We start from the raw sequence: 21,782 nt of genomic DNA, 5'->3' as shown, positions 1-21,782 counted from the left end.
AGGCCACTAATAATTAATATTAACCATATTTTAAGTAAATTACCTTTGCAAAGCATATTGTTGATTCATCTATTTTGTTTTATGGGTTTAGCTTCACATCTTATACATATATTTTTGAAAGCAAGCACTGAGGCTTGAGGTTGCATGTTTAGTCACTAATGTATTAAAACTATTTTTAATTGACTAATTAACAATTTTCTTTCATTTTTTAATTATAAAAAACTATTATTAATTATCATTTTAATATCATTCTTATATTATCCAATTTATTTGTAGACGTTATTTAACTGATTGTTGCTAGGGGAGAATTAGTTCCATACAAGTGAGATGAAAAAACTAATTCATATATTGTCGTTGAATTAGATAATGCTGTGAGTCTTTTTGTTGTTACAAGTTTCCTTTCATATTTAAAAAATATTATAATTTAAATTTATGTTTTAAATAACATTACATTCTATTTGCAAGGAAAGAGAAAATTTGAGGTGCATTATATGGCAGGATTATGCCCATCAACTGCTAGAATTTATTGATCAAAATCCAGATGCCCATAATGTTGATTTTGCAATTAGAAAAAATGAAGTTGTTCAAAGATAACTCTTTATAATAGACTTTATAAAAATATCTTATGTACTATATTATATAAAAGACTTCTATAAATATGAAATAATGCCACGTGCTAACATTATATTCATTCTCTCCAAAACAATAAATGTAATCAATATCATTTTTATTCATTAATAATAACTATGTTTTAAATAATTATGTTAATTATAATATATGTGTAAGCTAAATTAATAAAAAAATGATTTCCAGCTAAATTTTTACACTAACTATATGCATTTAATTTTTTTTATTTTCTTATATAAGTTTTATTTGGTGTATATTTTAGTTTGACAATAATATGACATTATTGTATCCTTTATAATGATTATAGCAAATTATTTAATAATTTTTTTTTGCTATACTAAAATTTAGATCTTGCATGTGAAAATTATACAAGATTTTATCCTGATGAAAATATATCCTTCTCTGAGTATTTGATTGAAATTTAATCATAAAAAATATTTATTTATTTATTTTAGTGAAGTTTTATTTCTTATGACATTTATTCATGAAAAATATTTAATGAATTATAATAAAATAATTATAAAAAATTATTTAATAACAATTTTTACATTTCTAAAATTTAGATCTTGAAAATAAAAATTATACAAGATTTTATTATTGACGAAAATATACTCCTATGTTAATATTTGATTGAAATTTAATGGCCAAAAAATATTTATTATTTATTTTAATAAAGTTTTATTAAAGTTTTATTTCTTATGATATTTATTCATGAAAAATATTTAATGAACAAGTTATTTTCAAACTAAGTTAATTTAAAATAGAATCAACTATGGTAAACCTAAAAACAAGATTTAGGCAGGTAACTTATTTTATATTATTTTTGAAATAATTCAAGTTAGAAGGAAAGGTATATATGATAATGTAAATATATTTAGAATTAAATTTTAAGATAATTTATTATGAAATTAATCAAATTACCAGGTATCAATTCAAATAATTAACATTCATATAAAAAATTTTCCTTCAATTTCAACCAAAATTAGATGACCTTTTTTATAATAATTTTTAAAGTTTAGCTTAAAAAGGTAAATTAAAAAAATAAACAACTTCACTCGATTTTTATTATTCCAAATCAAGTGTTCAAGTCAAGGGAGTCTAGTTCATGTGTATGACCCTTACATATAATAAAACAAAGTGTGCAAATCACAAAAAAAGAACTAATTCAACTTTTAAAAAAGAAAGTCAAAAGAAAACATGTAAGACATTCACAAAGTAAAATGATATCCTATTAAGGATAACGCTTATTAGTCGTTATTTATGACTAACTTTTGTATTGAATACTTATATAAAATTAGCATATTTCCTTCAATTTATGGTTCTTTTTATAAGAATTGTACATATTTTCATGTTTAGTTTGATTTTATAGAATAAATACTCTCATTTTGTGAATTAATGTTGAAAGCACTTTAGTTTCAGGCTAAAAGAAGAGAAGGTTCAAGTAGCTGATGTCTCGCTAAGCGAGGCAAATGCGCTTAGCGAGTGACATCCGCTAAGCGAGGCAAGCAACTCGTTTAGCGTGTTGGAAAACCCTAGAAGAGGATCAATTAGAGATGTGCTCGTCCTGCGCGCCGCAAGCTCGCCCAGCAAGTCATTTGTCTCTTTTCGCGCTCAGTGTGCCCAGCTCACTAAGTCAAAATTCACTTACTCTCGCTTAGCGAGCCAATCTCGCTAAGCAAGCCTTCTGAAACATCCAAGTAGCCTTTAAAACACTGAAGTTGGTGGAAAACAAAAGGAGGAGTCAAAAAACAGAGTCAAGAGAGAAGCTAGAGCGACAGAAACTGAGCCACCAAGAGAATTTAGGTTAGAGAGGTGAAATTAGTGTTTTAGAGGTTGAAGGAGACATCCTCAACCTTCCTTAGCCATTTTCCTTCACTTTAACTTTGTTCTTCCTAGTATTGTAAGCTTATTTCTTGTAATGGAAGGCTAAACCTCTTGGTTGGAAACTTCTACTGAACCTTTTATGTAAAATTCATTTACTATTTATTTAATGTTGTTTTTATGTGTTTATTGCTTCTATCCATGCTTATTTTTACATGTTTGTGACTTGATCACCCATTTGTATGTATAGTTAGGATTTTTAGCATTGGAAAGTGCTTTAAAGCCTTAGAACTTGATAGAGCAAGCTAGAAAACTGTATGTCTAGGAATGAAGTGCTGTGATCTAGTCCATATTATGCTGTAGACTTAATGCAACTCTTTTAGGCTGGGTTTGTCGAGGGATCTTGGTTTGGATAATTTCTCAACATAAGAACACTAGGATAACATTAAATAGAGAAAAATACATAACAGCATCAAGAAAAATTCAATAGAACGACTCAACGCTTTTTACTTGACTATTTTTACTTCTCAATCTCTAGATATTTAGTTGTAGTTAACTAGATTTTAACACAAAAACCCAACTTAATATTTACTTGCTTTCACTTTATGCAAATATTTGCTCACTGAATATAGAGTTCTGAGTGAAACAAAATTTCCAACTAGATTTTATATATTATTTGTGCGACTTGGTACACTTGCCGAATAGCATCACACGAGAGTGGGGAACAATGCTCCCAATAATAACTTTTTTTCAAAATATATTTAAACATATTTACTTACATACATTTATTAAAATTCAAACTAAATAATTAATAATATATTAAAAATTCAAAAAATATAACAAATTACTGTTATATATTATAAAACATGAATTTAACACTATGTAAGGCATGGAGCACTGTATGGATAAAAAGACTGTAAATTACAAATAAAATAAAAGACAGTAAACTTAAAATATTGAATATGGAGAAAAAAAAGAAAGAAATACAAGTAGCATGTCTGTAATTAATTTTCAAAAATATATTTACCTTTGACACTTAATTGCGGTAAAATAAATATTTTTTATATATTTTTAAAAAGTTAAATGAACATCAATTTATGAGAAGTCTCCGTAATGTTGATAGTATTAAATATTACCTAAAAATAATTATAGTATAAAAGTTAGGAAGAATCTTTTCCTCATAAATAGTTGCCTAAAAAATAGGAAGTATAAAAGTTAGGAATAATCTTTTTCTTTATAAATAGTTTACCTAAAAATAATAGAAGTATAAAACTTAGGAAGAATATTTCACCACAGAGAGGCTCCGCCAGTCCCACCACAAGTTCTTTTAGGTTTTAAAAGATGAATAGTTTCAAAAAATATTTAACAAAAGTCACTATAAAATACTTTTTATAATTTTAAAATATTAGTATGTTGTTTGAATATTTTAATTTATTTTTTTAACAGTGGCACTGATTAATCAAATTCTTTACCTTTTAATATCATCATTCTTATATTAAAAAGATATACACTATAGCACAATTTTTTTATATATTAAAAGTAACAAAATATTGGGGACCGGTGCTAGTGCCACTCTTTAAGATTTGTCTTTTCTAGCGTATTGCTATGCAATTTTGGATGTCATTTTCATAATTTCATCTAACAAACTTATACAATTAAGGTCGGTATTGACCATAGTAGTAAACATTTAATTTTAATTAAAAATAGTAATAAAAACACATAAAGAATTGTACTTATTTTTTTTCTTTTCTTATTTAGCAATATTTACATGTAATTTTAGTATTTTTAGTGTCATTTTCAAATTAAAATCTAGAACTTTCTATTGATAAGTCATCCAATAAAAACCACCATTTAACAAAAAAAAGTACACAAAAAAAAAAGTTGCAAATTAAAATTTTAAGGAGTATTTCATTTCTCTTGTTTTCATTTTTTTTTTGTGTAATTAAAAGCAATTTCATTTATGGTAAATAATTATTGTATTTACATGTTTCTGTGTGCATTATTGGAGTGCAAAATTACTTAAAAATTGAGTTGCAGTATGTTGTTTCTTGTTTTCACGTGTCAAATGTTATCGGTTTCATTATTCACATATGTTTCTGGGTGCATTTCTTTTTTCTTTTTTTCCTATTTGCCACTCTCTGTTTGTCGACAGCAACATTCATACTCGAGTCAAAGGCTGTGGCTTGCGTCTTTGTTAAGACTTTGAGGACATGTTCACAACCCTCCCCGAGAACCTGCTTTTTTGTCTCATAGGAATAAGACATTCACTTTGAGTTCAGCTTTTCATTCCTTTTATGTCAAAAAAACAACACACGGGTGTGTAGTAGAATTGCAGTGAAATTGGAGAGAAAAAAAAAAATACACTCAAACATGGAGGGCTATGAGATCCTCAAAGATATTGGTTCTGGAAATTTTGCTGTGGCCAAGCTTGTTAGAGACAACTGCACCAATGAGCTTTTTGCTGTCAAGTTTATTGAGAGAGGCCAGAAGGTGTTCTTCATCTTCTTTACCTTTTCAATTTCAGTTTCATTTTCTTTTTCTTTGTTGGTAATTATTTGTTATTTATCTGGGTTTGTAATGGTTTGAGTGTGTGATTTTGTTTGTGGTTTACTGTGGAAATATGTGCTGCAGATTGACGAGCATGTCCAGAGGGAAATCATGAACCACAGATCATTGAAGCACCCCAATATTATTAGATTCAAAGAGGTTAGTAAAAGTAAACTCATGCTCCTAATAATGAGTAAAAGGATGTCTTTTATTTTCAGCTAAATGATAAAATTCTGCAAAATAGTAGATTCGTTTTTGGTCTTCAAGACTCCTACTATTTGGACCGCCTTTCTGTTATGTTAATCCGTGCTTATATGCTCATCTAATATTTAGATGTAATTTTTTTAAGCCTTCTTTGTTTAATTTACGGTCCAAGGTTTTTAAATTACAGTTGCGATCATGATTTTGTTATGTTTCTTGATATTGCGGGAAATTACAGACAAATGTATTCATAATTGCGGTTTCGAACCCTAAAAAAACCTTGAATTTGTGGCAGTTGCAAACCCTTTTAAAACCTCGAATCTGTCTATTTTTTTATTGCGAAATATTTCTTTGCCAATTTTTCTTATTGGTAATACATGAGCATGTGGATATTGCCCAAAAAACAAAGATGAACATGTGAAATGTCAAATGTGAGATGCAGAGAATGTGTGTGGTGTTGGTGGAAAGTACTTACCACTGTCATGAAAGATGGGAACTTGGGAGTTAGCTTTGGGAACACTCATTATGACTTTGAATATTGATCTACTTTTATATTTTGGTCTCCTATTTTGTTATTCTACCCTTTACTGAAGTGGGTTGAGAATCAGAATTGAACTTAGAATAATACAAAGGTCCCCGCATCAAACTTATTCGGATGAATTTATCAAAATATTTTTTTTTCTCATGATGTTTTTTTTTTGTTTAGACGGTGCAATTAGAAAAAACCATTCATGAAATTCCTTCTTATATTTCATTTTTCACTAATTTCTCTATTTTCTCCTTTCCCTGTGCTTTGTGGGTGGTAGTGGTAGTGTTCTGTTCTTCCCTTTGAATAAATTTTAATTTTATATATGATGAACCATGTACTATTTATTTTTTCAATGCAAACACACTTCCATTGGAATAATATTCCAACCAGTTTCAAAAGAAGGAAAAGTATCCTTTTGTGTGAGCTTTGATGACTCTACTTGCAGGTTCTGTTGACCCCAACTCATTTAGCCATAGTAATGGAGTATGCTTCTGGAGGAGAACTCTTTGAGAGGATATGCAATGCTGGTAGATTCAGTGAGGATGAGGTAATATAGAAAGTAAGATACTATTTGATTTTATCTTCTTGTACAGGTTCCATTTGATGAAGCCCAAAAGTTTGAACTTAGTCCACATTTGGTTAATTTGGTCCTGTTTAGTATATGCATTATTTCATTCAGAAACTTTGGTCCTTAAGACTTGTTACTTTTCAACAGGCAAGATTTTTCTTTCAGCAATTGGTATCAGGAGTCAGTTACTGTCATTCAATGGTACGAAACTAAGCCTAACATGTACCATGAATCATGTTCCTTCACAATGTATAGATATTGATAGTTAAAGGAATGTCTATGCAGCAAATTTGTCATAGAGATCTGAAGCTTGAAAACACACTTTTAGATGGAAGCACTGCACCACGAGTCAAAATTTGTGACTTTGGTTACTCAAAGGTAGTATATAATGTTAACAAGGATTACTCCACTAGATGAATCCACCTTCTTCAAGTGATGTTAATTTGTTCATATCTTGTCTTTTAGTCATCAGTATTGCATTCACAACCTAAGTCTACGGTAGGAACTCCAGCTTACATTGCACCTGAGGTTCTTACAAGGAAAGAATATGATGGAAAGGTAAGGTCTTATTCTTCCCAATTGCTTATTCTTGGTCTTGGTCATGGTTTCATTTTTTTTTACTACTTGGATACATGCGGTCCTTTTTGTGTTCTGTTTGATGTTTTTGTCTTTTCTAACTATGTTTTCATTGCAAGCTATAGGTTGCAGATGTTTGGTCTTGTGGAGTCACCTTATATGTGATGTTAGTTGGGGCTTATCCTTTTGAAGACCCTGAAGATCCAAGAAACTTCAAAAAAACCATTGGTGTAAGCGATAAGTGATAACTGCAAACTTATTGAATCCTTAAACAATATGAACTCTAGAAATAAGAGTTAGTTGTTTAGTTGCACATTTTCTGACATGGTGTTTCAATTGGACCCTTTGTGGCTTATTACAGAAGATACTTAGTGTCCAGTACTCGGTCCCCGATTATGTACGAGTTTCCATGGAATGTAGACATCTTCTATCACAAATATTTGTGGCAAGTCCTGAAAAGGTAATTGATTTGATTTCTAAAATCTAATTGTTTTCTACATCTATAAATTCCTACTAGATAGAAGATTTAATTGCTTAAATTCTGGAGCACACTGTTTCTATAAAAATAATCTTCATATTTATTCTCAAGTAACTTAAAAGTTCTGTTATTCTCTCACCAGTGCATGTTTTGGCTTCAAGTATGTGTAGTTTGTGTGTTTTGGGCACACTTCTAGCGATGCTTATTATTCTTTACACCATCTTTGGCATCTTGTTGTGAATCTTCTATTGAAATGTATGTAGCTTCCTTTCCCATTGTATTGAACCATTTATGGCATTTTGCAGAGAATAAAAATACCAGAAATCAAAAACCATCCATGGTTTTTAAGGAACTTGCCCATAGAACAGATGGAAGGTGGAAGCTGGCAAATGAATGATGTAAATAATCCATCACAAAGTGTTGAGGAAGTCCTGTCTATTATACAAGAGGCAAGAAAATCTCTTAATGTTCCCAAGGTTGGAGGCCTTCTTATTGGGGGCAGCATGGACCTAGATGACTTGGATGCTGATGAAGATCTTGAAGATCTACAAACAAGTGGTGAATTTGTGTGTCCTATTTAAGTGTGTACATGAACAAGCTGAGTTAGCTGTGAAAATGTAAATAGATTTTTCTGTAGGGGCTAAAATTCCTTGATGGTTAACTTAATTTTCAATTAAGATCAGTAGCCCCATTTGTATGGCTTGTTATTTATTAGTTTTGACATTTGAAGGTTTTGTTTCCTTATGTTCATTTTGCCCTCTCCCCCATCACACATGTGGATGTCCTCAGATTTAGGAACTTCCAAAACCATGTGCCGTTTTCCTAGAGAAGTAACACCACATGTTCCAAAGATGAGAATATTAAATAAAGCAAGTTGTGGCAGGTTCCACTTTTGCATCCTGGGAAACTGAGATATGGGAAGTAAGTAGACCTTTGGTAGTGGATTTTTTTTTATATTGTAGAGTGGGAATTGAGCAAGCATAGCTCTCCTTGGTTGGAGGCTTTGCCCTCAACCATGACGTCCCCCTCATTATGTAGGATTTATCAGTATATTTGCATTTATCCTTTTAACAACAACAAAAAAAACTATTGTAATTAGGTGTTTTGATCTTTCAGACAGTTATATGATTAATCTTTCAATTCGATCTTAGATTTTGTTTGTTTGCAATGAAAGAGATAAAAATGAGTGAAATGAATAATAAAACAAGTCAGAACCCACACTTTTATATTATATTTTAATTCAAAATTTTCATATTAATTCGTTTTCATTTCACTCTTTCAAACATACTTATAAAAATTGATCTCAAAGTCTTCTCTAACAACCCAATTTATGTTGTCAATTAAATCACATCAATTAAGTTACATGTCTTCTTTTCAATTCATATTTATAACTTTATTTTGTGATCTAGTAATCTCAATTCGTTTTCATTTTATTTTATTCTACTCTACCAAACATACTTATACCTTTTAGAGAATATATTTTGTAAGAATTGATCTCAAATTCTTCTAAAAAAAACTTAATTTATGTTATCAACTTAATCACATCAATTAAGTTACATGTGTTTTTTCGATCCATATCTACAGCTTCATTTTTTTGATCTAGTAATGTTATATTTATTCAAAACTTAGAAAGAAATGAGCGTTGCAAATTATTCTGTTATAATTTAGCCATGAGCATGCTGCTGGCCACTTGTGGGACCGGGTTCTTAATGTAACAATTGACTCTTCAATTCTGAGGAGCTAAGTTACACGAAGATTCCTGTTTTGAAGTTCTATAAGCTATTTTTGGCACATTGAATCAAAACATTTGTACCGTACGGAATCAATCAACATTGCCGACACTTTTTTTTTTTTTTTATGTTATCCCTGCCAAACAAACATTTGTCCCTTGTGGAATCACTAAGAAAGCCAACAGTTTATGTAAGCCAATAGTTAGTACGTAACTTTATTTTGCTCTTTTGTGTTTATAATTTTCGTCACTATTTAAAAACATTTTTAAAAAAATAAAAAAACTAAGAGTTAGGTTTTGAATTTTTTTTCTGCTCATAACAACCCAGAAACCTGTTATTTAAAAGCATTCACTGGAGCCGACAAAGAAAATTATGTAAAACTTTTCATAACTTTAATTTAATGATTTCAGTTCTTCTCGTTTACTAAAAATTGCTCCCTAGATATTGTCCTCGTGTTAAGTACATTGGCACCCTCAATTTCGAAACACCGAGGAATTCCAACTGTTATGCCTCAATATTTGCTTAGGCTATTAGGAACAAAGCAAAACATATTTGTTGTGCAGGCACAATAGGATTGTTTAACTCAATAAACACTATGCTTATATTATTGAGTCCTTGACAATTAGCCAAAATTGAAGTCCAAGTCCAAAACATTGCACGTACTAATAGGTCACCTGCCCCTTCTATGTGTATATCATATAGGTCACCTGTTGTATGCATGGAACCTTTTACAGAAAGTTGTAAGATTGGGTGCAGTCTCAAAAATGAAAAATGTTAGGAATAATATTAAGAAACGTATTGTGTCATAGAGAGAGAACGAAAACGTAAAGTACGTAAAGATGACTAAAACTGCATGATGCTTTATTGATGCATTTATTACGTATTTATATCTGCTGCAGAGTTGCAGAGGAAAGAGAAACCCTACTACTTTGGTTAGTTACATTTGAAACTAATTCTAACACCTTTTCTAACTAACTAACAAATTTCTAACCGAAGAGTGAGCTTCTGCTAAGACCCCCCCCCCCCCCCTCAAGCTGGGAATGGATATTCATCATTCCCAGCTTGGAACATAAGCCTTGAAAGATAGCAGGAGTGAGGAGCTTTGTGAAGATGTCCGCAAGCTGCATTGAAGAGGAAACGGGAAGTAGTTTTAGCAAGCTTGCGTTTACTTTGTCGCGCACGATATGACAGTCGATCTCGATGTGTTTGGTACGTTCGTGAAAAACTGGATTGGAAGCTATTTGAATGGCGGATTGGTTGTCGCAGTAGAGTGTTGCAGGTTGAAGAAAGGGTACCCGGAAGTCATGAAGAAGATAGCTTAACCATTGAAGCTCACATGTAGTGGAAGCCAAGGCCCGATACTCTGCCTCAGAGGAACTGCGTGACACCGTGGGTTGCTTTTTGGATAGCCACGAAACGAGAGAATCACCCAGGTAAACGGAAAATCCAGTGATGGAGCGTCATGTGTCGCGGCAGCCTGCCCAATCGGAGTCACTGAACGCTTTAAGAGTGAGCTTACCATGAGAAGCAAAGAAAATGCCGGAGCCAGGAGAACCTTTGAGGTATCGTAAGATTCGAAAGGCAACTTGAGAATGCACATTAGTTGGGTTTGCCATATACTGACTGAGCTGTTGAACTGCATGAGCAATATCGGGTCGGGTGTTCGTGAGATATATGAGGCGTCCGATTAAACGTCTGTAAGAAGAAGCAGAAGTTTTGGATAATGGCGTGCCCATGGAGGCACTTAACCTGGTAGAGTATTCCATGGGAGTAGAGGCAGGTCGGGAACTAAGCATGCCTGAGCCTGAGAGAATGTCTAGAACATATTTACGCTGGCATAAGTGAATGCCGTGACTTATACGAGCAACCTCGAGACCGAGGAAGAATTTCAGAAGACCAAGGTCCTTAATGCTGAAGGTTTGATCAAGAAGCTTGGTAACATGGGTAATATACTCAAGATTGTCTCCTGCTAAGATGATATCATCAACATAAATAAGGATAGCTGTTACAGTGTTATCAATGTGAGAGTATAAGAAAAGTGAGTGGTCAGCTGAAGATTGACAAAAGCCTTGGGAGAGAAGGAACGAGGAAAGCCGTGTGAACCATTGCCTACTTGCTTGCTTAAGTCCATAAAGGGAGCGCTGAAGACGACAAACGAGGTTGCGGTTATCCATAATCAATCCAGGTGGTGGTTTCATATAGACTTCTTCATTGAGATCCCCGTGAAGGAAAGCATTGTTGACGTCGAGTTGTCTAAGGTGCCATTTACGAAGAGCAGCAAGAGCTAGAAGCATGCGTACAGTGGTGAGCTTGGCCACGGGGGAAAAAGTATCGAGATAATCTAAGCCTTCCTGTTGAGTGTACCCTTTGGCAACGAGGCGCGCTTTGTATCTTTCAATGGTTCCATCCGCATTATGCTTGACTTTATAAACCCAGCGACATCCAATGGCCTTTTTGTGTGGGGGAAGGGGAGTGAGAATCCAAGTGTGGTTCTGTTGGAGAGCTTTTAACTCGACCTGCATGGCTTTAATCCAACAATCATGGCTAGAAGCCTCAACATATGAACGGGGTTCAGCTACGGTGGTTATAGACATGATAAAGTGTTTATGAGAGTGAGACAATCTGGAATAAGATAAGACAGAATGAAGGGGATACCTAACCTTGGTGGAGGAAGTATCAGCATGTGAAGTGAGAGCGCGATGAAAGTCTTGTAAATATGTGGGCGGATGTCTTGTTCACGTAGAACGGCGTAAGCTGGGTGTGGATGTATAAGGGGATGTGGGAGATGAGTTGTCTTGTGTAGAAGTAGAGGAGTTGATAGGTGATATCGTGGTTTGGGTAGTATCATTAGGGTTGACTGGGTATACTGGGGTGTTGTTAGAGAAAGGAATAGGCGAGATATGAGTAAGAGTATTATCGGTTTGGTGAGGTTCATGTAGTATGGGAAAGTGATTCTCATAAAAAATAATATTACGAGAAGCAGTTATGTTATGAGAGTGAAGATTATAAACGAGATACCCTTTTGTATGGGGTTTAAAACCAAGAAATATGCAAGGATGAGCACGGGGGTCAAGTTTCTGTCGATGATTCTGGAGTGTACTAATGTAACATAACCACCCAAAGACACGGATATCAGAAATATCGCAGGGTTGTGCATATAGTTTCTCATAAGGAGATATATTTTTCAAAAACGGAGTGGGTATACGATTTATGAGGTATGTAGCATGGAGTAATGCAAAACACCAAAAATGAAGTGGGAGTTGTGCTTGATATAAAAGTGCTCGTGTGACATTTAAGAGATGCTGGTGCTTTCTCTCGGCAATACCATTCTGCTCAGGTGTTTCGACACAAGTGGTTTGGTGAATAATGCCTTTGCGAGCATAAAAATCATTCATGAGGAATTCGGCACCATTATCGCTTCGTAAAATTTTAACTCTACTATCAAATTGAGTTTCAACATATGCAACAAAATCAGTAACAATTTTACGTGTTTCGGCTTTTGTTTGCATGAGATGAGTCCATGTATATCGGGAAAAATCGTCTATGATAGTTACGAAATATCGATGTCCATGCATAGATGTTTTGGAGCATGGCCCCCAAATGTCAATATGTAAAAGCTCAAATTTGTTTGATGCATGAGACGTGCTAGAAGGGAAGGGTAATCTCTTATGCTTTGCATAATGGCAAGTATTACATATGAAGTTCTTGGTGTTATTCAAAAAAGGGTAGCAGGATTGCATAGCTTGTAATCTTTCTAGAGAGGGGTGACCCATGCGAAAGTGCCACAGATTTACAGGAAGAACTCTACACTTTGGGTGTGTAATGGTGGAGCATATGGTATGTGCTTTTGATGTTTCGGGGGTGAATTGATAAAGGCCGCAACTCACTTCAGCTGTACCAATCCTCACCTTGGTAGTCATATCCTGTAGAATACAAATATTTGATGAAAAAATCAATTTACAATTAGTAGATGACAAGTTTTGATATGGATATTAAGTTGAAAGTAAAGGCTGGCACATATAGGACATCATGTAGGGTAATAACGTGGAAAGTTGTACTGTTCCTAAGTGGGTGGCATGGACAAGGTGACCATTTGGTAGTTTAACCGTGATGGGGTTAATTTGATGATATGAATGAAAATTTGTTAGAGAAGAAGAAACATGATATGTGGCTCCTGAATCTAAGATCCAGGAGTTAGAATTGGCTTTTTCGCAAGACAAAATTATACCTGTTGTGTCGTTATTGGTACAAGATGAAATAGAGGCAACCTGAGGTTTAATGGATGCTGAGTTCCCGGCCGACGACTGTTGTATTAAGGCTAGCAGTGCCTTGTATTGCTCTGGTGAAAAGTGAACCAGTTCTTGAGATTCTTGAGATAGCTTTTGGTCATCTGTGACTTTTCCATCTGCTGCCACTACATTTTTAACTATGGTTCTGCCATTGTTGAATTTAAAGCCTAGGGGATACCCGTGTTTCTTGTAACAAACTTCGATTGTGTGCCCAAGCTTCCCACAGTAGGTGCATGTTTTTCGCGTGTTATATCCTTTGCCTTTCCCATCGTAATTAGGAGGTAGACCGTTTTTCTTGTAACAAACGCTTTCATTGTGACCAATACGTCCACAGAATTCACAGACACTTTTGACAGCGTTAATGGAAGATCCTTCTTTAGATTCGAGATGGAAATTTGATATAGAGTTGTTACCTGTAAGTTGTCTCTCCTGCTGTGCCATGTACGAAAAAATTTTAGGTATGGTAGGTATTGGATCCATGAGCAGCACATGAGAACGTATATTATTATACTGCTCATTCAGCCCTCGCAGAAACTGCATAGCACGATCTTCTCTCTTTCGTTGAGCAATGGTGGTGAGTACCAAGCAAGTACATTTGACAGTGCATGCGCATATGGGATCGGGTCTGAAGTTTTCGATCTCGTCCCATATGACCCGCAGCTTCGTGAAGTACTCTGTTACCGAAAGGGATCCTTGCTTGATGGACGAAGCTTCTTGTTGGAGTTCAGATACTCTCAGAAGGTCCCCTTGTGCGTACCTTGATTTCAAGTCATTCCAGATTTCTTCTGCTCTGTCCATCCACAAGATACTTTGTCTAATGGAGATGGATACTGAATGGACCAACCAAGACACCACCATGTTGTTGCAGCGACTCCACGCCCCATAGGTTCTATCAGACTTCAATGGCTCGGGTGCTTTTCCGTTCACAAACTCTACTTTGTTCTTGGCGCTTAACGCCGTTATCATGGACCTACTCCATGAATGATAATTGTTGGAATCTAAAACTGGAGAAACCAGTCCGACGGCTGGGTTTTCACTTGGGTGTAGATAAAGATAGTTTTCTGCATTTAGTAGTGACTTGTTCATGGTGAGGAAGTAAAAGAAAGATGCAAAAATGGCGGGTGAAAGAGAAGAAGGGTGGCACAGCAGAACTCTTCACAAGAAGAGCTCTGATACCATATTAAGAAACGTATTGTGCCATAGAGAGAGAACGAAAACGTAAAGTACGTAAAGATGACCAAAACTGCATGATGCTTTATTGATGCATTTATTACGTATTTATATCTGCTGCAGAGTTGCAGAGGAAAGAGAAACGCTACTGCTTTGGTTAGTTACATTTGAAACTAATTCCAACATCTTTTCTAACTAACTAACAGATTTCTAACCGAAGAGTGAGCTTCTGCTAAGAAATAATGTGATAAAGAACGAAGAATAATCACATATATAATAATATTAAACTTGGAAAACCCTCGAAGGAAAATATCAGTGCCAGAAGAAAAGCAATTTACTATATTGAAAATTGGTACAAGAGAAATACAAAGAGCAAATTTAACACTACTATAGTTTGTACAGATTAAAATTCAAGCTCAAAATAAAGCATTAAAGGTCTTCCCATATATACTTTCTCACTAAATTATATTAGTCACACATTGAGCTTTTCAGGTTAGGCCAAGTATTCAGGTCACCAAGTCTAACAGACAATTGAAGGGAGGATTTGTAGGCGTGTGTTTGGTAGAGTGAAATGAAATGAATGAAAGTTTTAAATCAAAGTAGAAGATAAAAGTATAGATCTCACCTTATTTTCATTTTACTCCTTTTTAAAACTCTTTCACGATTTACTGTAATTTCCCAAAGTACAAGGGATTTCAATATAATTTCCTAAAATTTCGAGTCAAGATCACTATATTAACAAAGCAGATGATATGAAAACAAACAGTATCTGCACCAACAACTCTGAAAAATATGTCAAAAAATTGTCAAGGATAATAGTCTGGAACACATCAAGAGTTCGGTGTGAACCATATTTTAGTGCAGGAACCAGGAAGAATCACATCCTTTTATGCCTATGATTGATTTGATGTTTTGGAGAAAAATAAAAACAAGTTCAATTGAATCAATTAAACAGGCAAAAGAAAGTTTCTTAGCAAATATTGAAGCTATTTTGATCGATCAGTTACCATATCTTACCATGACAACATTTCATTCAATGAGTATGTTCTAATTCAAGATAAAGCTATTTTGCTCTCCATATATTTTTAAGTAATTTTTTTACAACTAAATTAAAATGCGTTCACATTTTTTCATCTAAATAATTTTAGACCTTAAAAAAAGTACATTTTGATGTCCGAACAGAAAGTAAATTTTAAGACGGACAAAAAAGAGAATTCTTTTTTCATAAGCTCATCCTAAGAAGTGATAAATCTCTCGACTAAACTTTATGCTAAGATTGCTACCAACGAGACATAATAAATCAAATTATTATATTATAGTTTCAATATGTGATGTAATAGAAGAATGTTTCCTTGCAATGTTTTGAAAAATCGACAAAACAATCAAGAAACGATTGAGTAATCAACTATTCTATCTCCTAAATTAGGAAAGAAAAACAAATGTATGAGATGATGAAATAAGTTATATCTTATTTTCATGGATAACTTATGCTTAAGGTCATTAAAGCATTTGCTTTAAGTCCTTAAAAAATAGTTAATTTTATTAATATTTTTCTACTTAAAAATTTAAGATTTTAGAGGAGTAAATATTTTTCCTCTAAAAAGTTAAGTCACTCATCTTATTATGACTCTTTTTTAAATCATTAAAAAAAATTAGATAGATAGACTTTATTATTGATTAGAAAGAAAATTTTACGTGTGCACTGAGAAAGGCAGTCTAATATACTTTTCTGAAAATAAAATTACAGAAATAGAATTCTTCTTAAAACTAATATATCTATTATCATAAAAAGAATTTTAACAACAGTTAATTAATATAGAAAATCCTTATTCTCATGTATATAAATAAAAAAATTTATTCTTATTCATAAATTAACATTTCTGAAAATCTTGTTTTTGAAAAATATTTTTATTCACTTCTATAAAATACGAGAAAATTTGATTCTTCTATCACATTCGTTGTATCATATACTTCCAAAGAGAAAGTAGCCAACGCAATTGAAACGTTTTCGTTTCTTTATTATCCATAGAAGTACTCTTGTCCTTGCCAGTTCAAACGCATTACTAGGTAGTATACACATACAAACACAACACAAAATCAAAGTGACAACCATCGATTAATAATAAATATGTAGGACAAAAAAAAAAAAGAACAAAAATATCTTTCTCTTGTTGGTTTTGAAGGCACTTTTACACTCCTAGAGGGGCAAGAGGTTGCTGCGATCTGATCCTGCTCTTTCTCAAACGCTCGGCAATGATGAAAGCAAGCTCAAGAGATTGTGAAGCATTGAGCCTTGGGTCACAGTGTGTGTGGTAACGTGAGCTCAAGTCATCAAATGTGACCGTCCTTGACCCACCAATGCACTCGGTCACATTCTGACCCGTCATCTCTAGATGAACCCCTCCTGGGTGGCTTCCTTCTTGCTCGTGCACATCAAAGAATGCTCTCACTTCAGCCTGTACAATTAAGACCATGTTTGGTTAACCATTCCAAAAATACTTTTGAATGTTGAACGTATTTTTAGAAAGTAAACTCACTAGTACGTTTGCACAATAAAATTTTGTCAAAAAACTCAGTTTGCAAACTTAAGTTTAATCCAAACATGCACTAAGTGCAGTGATTAAAGTTAGTGGCCTCAATAAAAACATGATCGATTTTCTCAATACTTTGTTATCTCACTAAACTGAATAAAGTGACAATGCAATCATGTTTCATTGTTTCTCGCTGTTAGTTGACAACTGACAAGAATAAGAACATTAACAACACCCACATGGGCCCCCAAGCGACCACTCCCACCTAATGATAGAGAAATGTAAGCAATTCCACAATGATGTCTTTGGAACCAAAAATGACTTGACTATTCCACTGTTTCACCTACTTATTCAAGTAGCCCTTTTTCGACCTACCACTCCTGCTTCTAAATATTATATATCCTTCAGGTTTGGTAACTCACCATTGACGACCCCTCAGTTCAGATGCCAGTATATTCTATTCACATCCATCATTTTTCTTTTAACTTTTTTTCATATTATATTATCTACTACATCTACATTTTTATCTCTTTTCTATTTGTCTCTCTTTGTTTACTAGTATGAGATGTTCATGCATCGTTTTCTAAAAACAAGACCTCTTTCCAGTGTTTTTCCTTCTTTCAAACAGAAATTTTAAGAGATAACTTATTTTATCCATAGATTATGACAAGCACAGAGTGAAACAATTATATTTTCTTCTGAGAAGAGGACAATAACTTAAATCTGATTTCAATCCTAGCATGCACATATTTAAAGCTACTCAACAGCCACCAATAACCAATTGAAATAGAAAGAGACACGAGAATCATACCCTGATGAAATCGAAGGGGCGAGTTTTAAGACCACATGGAGCCTTAATGGTGTTTCCATGCATAGGATCACTGACCCAGGTGACAATTTGCCCTGCTCTGCGCACTGCCCTGATGAGATGTGGAAGCTTCACCCTCATATTTTCAGCTCCCATCCTCGTAATCACAGTTATTCTCCCTGGTTTGTTTTGGGGATTCAAGATCTCAATGAGTCTAACAAGCTCATTTGGATCCATCTTGTCACTTACCTGCCAATGCATAAAAAACATAACAAAACTTCAATAATGCAAATTAAAGCCTCTTACACGCCAAGGAATGAAAATCAAATACTTTAAGAATGATAACAATTAATCAAGTCCAAACCTTAATTCCCAAGGGATTAGCAACTCCTCTTAGAAACTCGACATGGGCACCATCAAGCTGCCTGGTTCGTTCCCCAACCCAGAGCATATGGGCTGAACAGTCATAGTAGAGACCAGAAGTTGAATCCAACCTGGTGAGGGATTGTTCATAAGGCAACAATAAGCACTCATGAGATGTCCAGAATTCAGTTGTTCTCATTATGGGATGGTCCACTGTGAGCCCAGCAGCAGCCATGAATCCAAGAGCCTCATCAACTCGGTTAGCAAGCTCTCGGTACCTACCATACCAAAACATGATTAAATGTTTAATTACAATTTACCTAAAGTCACACTACCATTAAAAAAAAACATTATAGACCTTGTAAAAAAAAGTAAGCAGGCACATTCCTCATATCAAAGGGCATTTTCATAACATCATTCTTATACTTCTTCTGTTAAATAAAACAACAAAAATGCACACACCAAACACTATATATTTTCCCAAACTTGGAAAAGTGTAAAAAATGTGTAAACATCATGATGCTGAAATAAAAAAAGGGCATGAAAGAAATCAGGGACCGTCCTCTGGTGAAAAATACTGATTTTCCAAAAATATACTCCAGCAATCTATGGTATTTATTTGAGTTAAATACCACAAAATTAGGAAATCCATACACCCCCACCTCTTTAAGCACCATCAACTTTAGCTCCGTGTATGCATATTCACATCAACTACACAAATATGAATACAAATCTAACAGTTTTGGAAAGATATTTGTTTAACCCAGCCATCTATGGTATTTATCTCTTAGTCAAAGACTACAAAATTAAGAAATACGTATACTCTCGGTTCTTTAATGCAAATCAAATTTAGGTCCATACACATCAACTTCACAACTACTCACACAACCTAATAATCTTGTAAAATGTCAAATCACCTAGCAAAAGAAGAAAGCAAAAACAGGCTGTCTTTTTTATGGGCGAAAAGGTAAATACATAAGAAAAGTAAAGAGCAATAATAGAGTTGTGCCTTCCGAGTATGTACTAGTGGAGACATAAAATTACGGAAAAAACAAGATTCGCATATGACTTTAAATAATGACATCTCACAAATATGAGTGAGTGAGAGTTAACAAGTAAATTGGGATTGCGAATGAAATTTCCCTTACGTAAGATATGTGAAAGAAACACCAGTAAACAGTAAACTATCATCATCAAATACCACTGTGTGAGAAGAACTCATGTAGCTCGTGTTGATTTAGCATAAAATTTTCAAAACATTGCGACCCGGACGAGTCCCCATTTGATAGAGAAACAAAAACAACCACCCAATACCCTCCTCCACCACACATGCATCACCACTTATCACAAAATATCAATCACCACTTTACCTTATCTCATATGAAACAAAAAAATAATAATTATAGAGTCTTCATTCTTGTCACCCAATTTTACAAGAGTCAGTATAAAAAATTTACATCAACAACAAAAAATAAATACTAATTATTATTAAAGTCAACCAACACCCCCATACACTACTTTACTATTCATAAAATCTCAAACCAAAAGAAAGAAGCCCAAATCTAGATACACTCCCTTTTCCGCTTACAAGCCAACCTAGATTCCATGTAACCGAAAACTCAGAAAGTAAATCAGGGAACCTTAAACCGATGAAAACAACAACAAATTCAAAGGAGGCAGTATTGTTCCAATTCCAACAAAAATTAAAAAATTGTAATTGCAAATTGCAAATAAATAAAATAAACAAATACCTATCTCCCTGTTCGCTGTGATCCGTGAAGTCCAAATTCCACTGAGTAACCCTCTGCATAGCAGCATAACCACCGGTGGCGAAAGCTCTGAGAAGATTCAGCGTCGCCGCGGCTTGGCAATAAGCCCTAATCATCCTCTGCGGATCCGGAATCCTCGACTTCTCGTCAAAGGAGTCTCCGTTAATGTTGTCCCCTCTGTAACTCGGAAGCTTCACGCCGTTCTTCTCCTCAAACGAATCCGACCTCGGCTTCGCAAATTGCCCCGCCATTCTCCCCACCTAAACAAACACACAACAACACAAATTCTCATTTCACACCTTACAAAACAAACTTTATCCTCTTTTATGTCAATTCACAATGGAAAATAGACACATTAACAAATTGACACTTTGATATTTCATCACTCCCTCCGGTCCATTTCACGAGGAATCAAATGGAACTTGCTGAGTTTTGATAGTGGTCTTATTCGATTCGAGAAGATTGTATAAAAAAATATGTTTCTATTTGTTACCATTTACCTTGATGACGGGCATTTGGCCGCCGAACATCATGACGACGCTCATCTGGAGGATGATGCGGAAGGTGTCACGGATGTTGTTGGCATTGAACTCCTTGAAGCTCTCGGCACAGTCTCCGCCCTGGAGGAGGAAGGCATTTCCCATGGCGGCCTCGGCGAGGTGCTCCTCGAGCGTCCGGGCCTCGCCAGCGAAGACGATGGGAGGGAAGGCGTCGAGGGTGCGGAGGACGGACTCGAGATCCTCCTGGTTGGGGTATTCGGGCAGCTGCAGGGCCTTCTTGGACTTCCAGCTGTCCACGGCCCATTTGGTTGCCCGGGCCGCGGCCGGGGATGGAGATTGTTGGGCTTGGGGCTTGGGCTTGTCGGTGACGACGGGGTTTTTGGCGGGCTCGGCGGCGTGGACGGCGAGGATGGAAGGGGATGGGCCAGGCTTGGGCCGGAGCCCGGGCCTGATGTTGGGAATGAGGGGGTGGGATTGGGGGATTAAAGATTTGGGGGGAATGAGGGAGTTGGAAGTGGAGGAAATTGACATTGTGAATGGAAATGGAAATGAAGTTGGTGTGTGGGCTTTGTTTGGAGTCACAAAGGGATTGTGAGAGGGGGTGGCTGAAGAGGGTTTGGTGAGGGTTTTATAAGGAGATGGCTCTAGTGTGGGTTGTTGCCGTCAGTGTGCGTCTGGGATCGTGGTAGTTGGGGAAGGGTGTTTTCGTCAATTCGAGGGTATTTTGGGGACTGTTGGAATTGTGCTAGTTGTCAATAAGCTCAAATTACTAATGCTTCGTGTTTTTGGATTCTTTTTTTTTTATAATTGTTTTTGTTTTGTTATCTTTACCTACTAATCGCCCCCTTTTTTTGGCGTAGTGAGTAGGCGGCGTGGCGTGGAGTTAACGACCCAGCTGAATACGGGTTCTTTATAAATAAATAAAACATTTTTAAGGTTAAATTCGTTTTTCAGAAGAAAAAAATTATTTTGATTTAGTCCCTTGAAATTTAAACTAAAATAGTTGTTTATCTATATAATAGTACAAGAGTTTCTGTCTTCTCCTCCCAGCACTTTCTTGGTATCTCTGTCACTCCATTCTTATTTTGCTTCACTCGATCTAACTCTTGTTTCGAGATCTTGACCACTTTTGTTATTCTTGTCATAGAAGAATAGAATTCGAAAAAAAGGTATGGCTTCCTTCCCCTTAGCAGACATCCTAAGATCCCTTCGAACTCCTCTATGATTGGTGCTAACTGAAAGTCCCCAAAAGTGAAACATCTGAGTGATTGGTCG

At 34.9% G+C, this 21,782-nt stretch overlaps 3 protein-coding genes across 3 annotated transcripts; 1 reads left to right on the top strand and 2 right to left on the bottom strand.

Annotated features, from left to right (window-relative positions):
- The first annotated feature begins 4,587 nt into the window (after positions 1-4,587).
- Positions 4,588-8,244, top strand: LOC114383247 (serine/threonine-protein kinase SAPK2-like). The gene is made up of 9 exons (XM_028342873.1): positions 4,588-4,938; positions 5,080-5,154; positions 6,171-6,272; positions 6,441-6,494; positions 6,579-6,671; positions 6,759-6,851; positions 6,995-7,099; positions 7,231-7,329; positions 7,653-8,244. The coding sequence occupies exons 1-9, from the start codon at positions 4,819-4,821 to the stop codon at positions 7,926-7,928; spliced, it is 1,017 nt and encodes a 338-aa protein (XP_028198674.1). The 5' UTR covers positions 4,588-4,818; the 3' UTR covers positions 7,929-8,244.
- A 4,721-nt stretch (positions 8,245-12,965) lies between these two features.
- Positions 12,966-14,452, bottom strand: LOC114384139. The gene is made up of 2 exons (XM_028343801.1): positions 13,306-14,452; positions 12,966-13,000 (listed from the first exon to the last, which is right to left on the bottom strand). The coding sequence occupies exons 1-2, from the start codon at positions 14,450-14,452 to the stop codon at positions 12,966-12,968; spliced, it is 1,182 nt and encodes a 393-aa protein (XP_028199602.1).
- A 2,069-nt stretch (positions 14,453-16,521) lies between these two features.
- LOC114383765 (phospho-2-dehydro-3-deoxyheptonate aldolase 1, chloroplastic-like) lies at positions 16,522-21,128 on the bottom strand. The gene is made up of 5 exons (XM_028343495.1): positions 20,508-21,128; positions 19,990-20,267; positions 18,240-18,516; positions 17,879-18,124; positions 16,522-16,992 (listed from the first exon to the last, which is right to left on the bottom strand). Exons 1-5 carry the CDS (start codon positions 21,036-21,038, stop codon positions 16,726-16,728), a joined length of 1,599 nt encoding a protein of 532 aa, XP_028199296.1. The 5' UTR covers positions 21,039-21,128; the 3' UTR covers positions 16,522-16,725.
- Positions 21,129-21,782: the final 654 nt, after the last annotated feature.

This window comes from Glycine soja, chromosome 14, assembly GCF_004193775.1.
Source record: "Glycine soja cultivar W05 chromosome 14, ASM419377v2, whole genome shotgun sequence".
Lineage (NCBI taxonomy): Eukaryota > Viridiplantae > Streptophyta > Magnoliopsida > Fabales > Fabaceae > Glycine > Glycine soja.
This window is presented reverse-complemented; position numbering and strand designations above follow the sequence as displayed.